The sequence below is a fragment of the Dipodomys spectabilis genome, unplaced genomic scaffold (genome assembly GCF_019054845.1).
Source record: "Dipodomys spectabilis isolate Male_0828 unplaced genomic scaffold, ASM1905484v1 ptg000030l, whole genome shotgun sequence".
Lineage (NCBI taxonomy): Eukaryota > Metazoa > Chordata > Mammalia > Rodentia > Heteromyidae > Dipodomys > Dipodomys spectabilis.
In genome coordinates this window covers 9,489,542-9,493,480 of record NW_024870707.1, presented here as the reverse complement: position 1 = coordinate 9,493,480, position 3,939 = coordinate 9,489,542, and the positions used below count along the sequence as shown (strand labels likewise).

General features: G+C 52.0%; 1 protein-coding gene across 1 annotated transcript; it reads right to left on the bottom strand.

Moving 5' to 3' along the window:
* Positions 1-898: 898 nt before the first annotated feature.
* Positions 899-3,939, bottom strand: LOC122104940 (cytochrome c oxidase subunit 8A, mitochondrial). Its single transcript, XM_042675975.1, has 2 exons — positions 3,738-3,939; positions 899-1,222 (listed from the first exon to the last, which is right to left on the bottom strand). Exons 1-2 carry the CDS (start codon positions 3,849-3,851, stop codon positions 1,127-1,129), a joined length of 210 nt encoding a protein of 69 aa, XP_042531909.1. The 5' UTR covers positions 3,852-3,939; the 3' UTR covers positions 899-1,126.

Sequence of the window (3,939 nt, the reverse complement as noted above, 5' to 3'; positions counted from 1 at the left end):
AGTAAATAAAATCAACCAAATCGCCTCCACCAGGGCACATGAGGCAGGGCACAAGGTAAAGTGTGTCATCCTGAGTGGGCCTGACAGGTCCAAAAGTTCTGTTCCTTCCATTCTGGCAGAAGATTCCAGCTCAACAAGCAGGCTCCACAGGTCCCATCCCTGCTAAGGTGCGTCCAGCCCCTTCAGTAGTGCTGGGGTGGGGAGTGCAGAGAAAAAGAAGACCAGTTAGTCCAGGGGAATGTATGGAGAATGAAGTGGGGTCCTAGAATTGATACTAAACAACTTGCCAAGTGATGCTGGCTTACTCCTGTAATCCTAGCTACTCAGGAGGCCAAGAGCTGAGGATCATGGTTTGAAGCCAGCCCAGGCAAGAAAGTCTTTTGAAACTCTTATCTCCAATTAACCACCAAAATGCTGGAAGTGGTAGAGTGCTAGCCTTGAGCACAAAAGCTCAGGGACAGTGCCTAGGCCCTGAGTTCAAGCCCCAGGACCAAATCCCCCTCAGCTCCCCCAAAAAAGGGCTAGAGGCCAATGGTAAGCTATGAGAGGACTTTGGGTTCCAACCCTAGCACTTGGAAGATACAAGTATCCCACCCCCAGGCACCTGAGGACCAGGGAAGACTGGGCTCTGAAGGATTGATTCCCAACCTAAGCTGGCCCTGAGGGACAGACCTACATGTGTGCATGTATGGGCACAGATGCCCATTGTGCTTGGCACAGCCAACAGACTTAGAGAAGATGAGTAAGACTGACTGCCAGGCATAACAGGGTTTGTTTTCCCTTGTCTGGAAGGGAAGCACACAGGTACTGAGGACCTAACTGCTGGTGGGACTCTGCAATCCCTCTGGGTACCATTTTCAGCTCCTGTGTGGAAGTGAGAACCAGGCAGGAAGCAGGGTGAGTTTTTGGAGACTTAAATAGACTTTATTGTTACTATAGTGCCCCCCACAGAACAGAGCCAATCAATACACATGATTCCAGGTGTCACCACGGGGCTATAGTGAAGTCATGATTGCAGAAGAGATGATAACATGATCCAAGAAAGGCCAGCCAGAAACTCAGGAGCCATGATCAGGATGGGCTGGCGAGGGTAGTCTAGTCCCAGGTTCCAGGAGTACAGCCCCCTTCACTCCCGCTTCTTGTAGCTTTCCAGGTTTGACAGGACCCAGCCCGAAGGCAGGAAGAAACATATGAAGCAGGAGGTGAGTGCAATGGCGACATCCTACACAGAGCACAAGAAAGGATTCCTTAGGGTAAGGATTGATTTGCTCCAGGCACCTCAGTGACTTGGCAGTCCTCAGGCTCCAGAAAGCCTGGGTGCAGGCAGCTCACTCCTGTAGTTTTAGCTACTAGAAAAGCTGAGGACTGAGGTTCAAAGCCAGCCTAGGAAGAAAAGTCCCTGACACTTTTATCTCCAGTTTACTAGCAAAATGGGTTAAGAGGGAATGGGAGGGCCTGGGAAGGTGGCTCAGTGGTAGAGCTTGTGCCTTGCATGCCTGAGGCCCTGGGTTCGATTCCTCAGCACCATATAAGCAGAAAAAAAGCCGGAAGTGGCGCTGTGGCTCAAGTGGTAGAGCGCTAGCCTTGAGCTGAAGAGCTGAGGGACAGCACCCAGGCCCAGAGTTCAGGCCCCATGAGCGGACCCCCCCCCCCAAAAAAAAAAAAGAGGGAATGGGAATAGATGACACTATGAAAGGAAATGTACTTATTACCTGACATGTAAATGTAACCTCACTGTATATCACCTCTAAAATATCAATTAAAAAAAAAAAAAGGCAGGATTGAGTAGAAATATGGCTCAACTGGTAGAAGGCCAGCCTTGAGTGAAGGCTAAGGGACAGTACCCAGGCCCTCAGTTCAGGTCCCAATATTGAAACACAAAGGAAAGAAAGCAACCTTCAGTTCCCCCAGAGAGCCCAGGCTCAGAGGTTAAGTGGGAGGTCTAACATACCCACTTTAAAGAAGCCCACATGGGTTGAGGTTTAATTCCAAGCAGTAAAAAATAGACCCACAGGGCTGGGAAGGTGGCTCAGCGGTAGAGTGCATGCCTTGCAAGCATGAGCCCTGGGTTCGATTCCTCAGCACCACAAACAGAAAAACCCGGAAGTGGCGCTGTGGCTTCAGTGGTAGAGCACTAGCCTTGAGCTGAAGAGCTGAGGGACAGTGCCCAGCCCAGAGTTCAGGCCCCATGACCAGCAAAAAAAAAAAAAAAAAAAAAATAGACCCACACTAAGCTACAAGGAAGGGACACAACAGATCCAATGCCTAGATGTAGTCAGTTGTAAGCCAGGCACTGGTGGCTCAAACCTGTAATCCTAGCTACTCAGGAGGCTGAGATCTGATAATTGTGGTTCAAAGCTAGCCTGGGCAGGAACATTCGTGAGACTCTTTATTTCCAATTAACCACCAGAAAACCGCAAGTGGCACTGTGGCTCAAGTGGTAGAGCGCTCACCTTGAGCTGAAGAGCTCAGGGACAGTGCCCAGGCTGAATTCAAGCCCCATGACCCCCCCCCCCAAAAAAAAAAAAGTCAAGTTGTATAACCTGGAGCAGGTGGCTCACGCCTGTAATCCTAACTTCTCAGTTGGTTAAGATGAGGATTTGGCTCAAAGCCAGCCTGGACAGGAAAGCCATTAGTCTCTTACTTCACTAATCAACCACCAAAAGTTCAAGTGGACTGTGGTTCAAATGGTAGAGTGCTAGCCTTGAACAGAGCAGCTCAAGGACAATGCTCAGGCCCTGAGTTCAAACCAGAGGACCTACACACTCAAACAAAAAAGGTCAGTTGGGGGCTAGGAAGGTGACTCAGTGGTAGAGTGCTTGCCTTGCATGCATGAGGCTCTGGGTTCTATTCCTCAGCACCACATAAGCAGAAAAAGTCAGAAGTGGCACTGTGGCTCATGTGGCAGAGTGCTAGCCTTGAGCTGAAGAGCTGAGGGGCAGCCCCCAGGCCCAGAGCTCAGAACCCACAACTGGCCAAAAAAAAAAAAAAAGTCAGTTGTGGAGAGGGAGATGAGGGACAGAAAGGAGAGACAATTTGAATTAGGATCCGTGTAGAAATTGCAAGATGACAAAGTAGAGGATTTGAACCTGTTTTCAAGATGGCCTGTTGAGGCTCACACCTGTAACCTAGCTACTCAGGAGGCTGAGATCTGAAGATCGTTGTTCAAAGCCAGGTGGGACTGGGAAAGCTGTGAGACTCTATCTCCAATAAACCACCAGAAAACCGGAAATGGTGCTGTGGCTCAAGTGGTAGAGTGCTAGCTTTGAGCTGAAGAGCTGAGGGACAGCGCCCAGGCCCAGAGTTCAAGCCCCACAACCGACAAAAAAAAAAAAAAAAAAAGTTGAGTCCTGGAAACCTCACAATCCAGCTACTCGATCTCCCCTCCCTTCTGCCTAAGGCTTTTTCTTCCCCCGATTGCTCCTGCTGCCTCTCTGGCTCGATTCTGACGGCTGGCATTCTGAGCCGAGTTTTGCCACTGAGGCACGTATAAAGCTGTCCTCGGAGATGAACGCTCCTGAATTTCTGGGAGTCCCAGAGGCTGGCCGGGGTCCTCTCGCCCCTCCCCAGTAACCGCCATTACAGCCGCTAACAATTGTCAGGCGCCCCCAACCCATGGAAGCTTAACGAGTCGGGGACCCCAAGGTCGGGCCCGAGATCGTGGGGCTTCGGGGGAGCCGACCGCCCGCTCGGGAAGGCCGCGGCCAGCCCGCGCCCTCTCCCGGCCTGCTGCTCACCAGGCTCCCGATCTGCTCCCGCGCCGGCCTGGAATGGACCTGGGCGCGCGGCACCACCAGCCGCCGGGCCGAGCCCGTGAGGCCCCTCAGCAGCAGCGGCGTCAGGACGGACATGACCGCACGACGAGACCCAGACCGCGGGCGCAGCGACCCAAGGTCAGAAAGGCAAAATGGCTACACGAGCCGGAAGTCCCAGAGCGGG

Excerpts from the sequence above, each read along its gene's own strand:
- LOC122104940 (XM_042675975.1), bottom strand. The coding sequence starts at position 3,851 with ATGTCCGTCCTGACGCCGCTGCTGCTGAGGGGCCTCACGGGCTCGGCC. Across the intron at positions 1,223-3,737 it reads GGGAGCAGATCGGGAGCCTG|GATGTCGCCATTGCACTCAC; the intron begins GTGAGCAGCAGG and ends TGCTCTGTGTAG.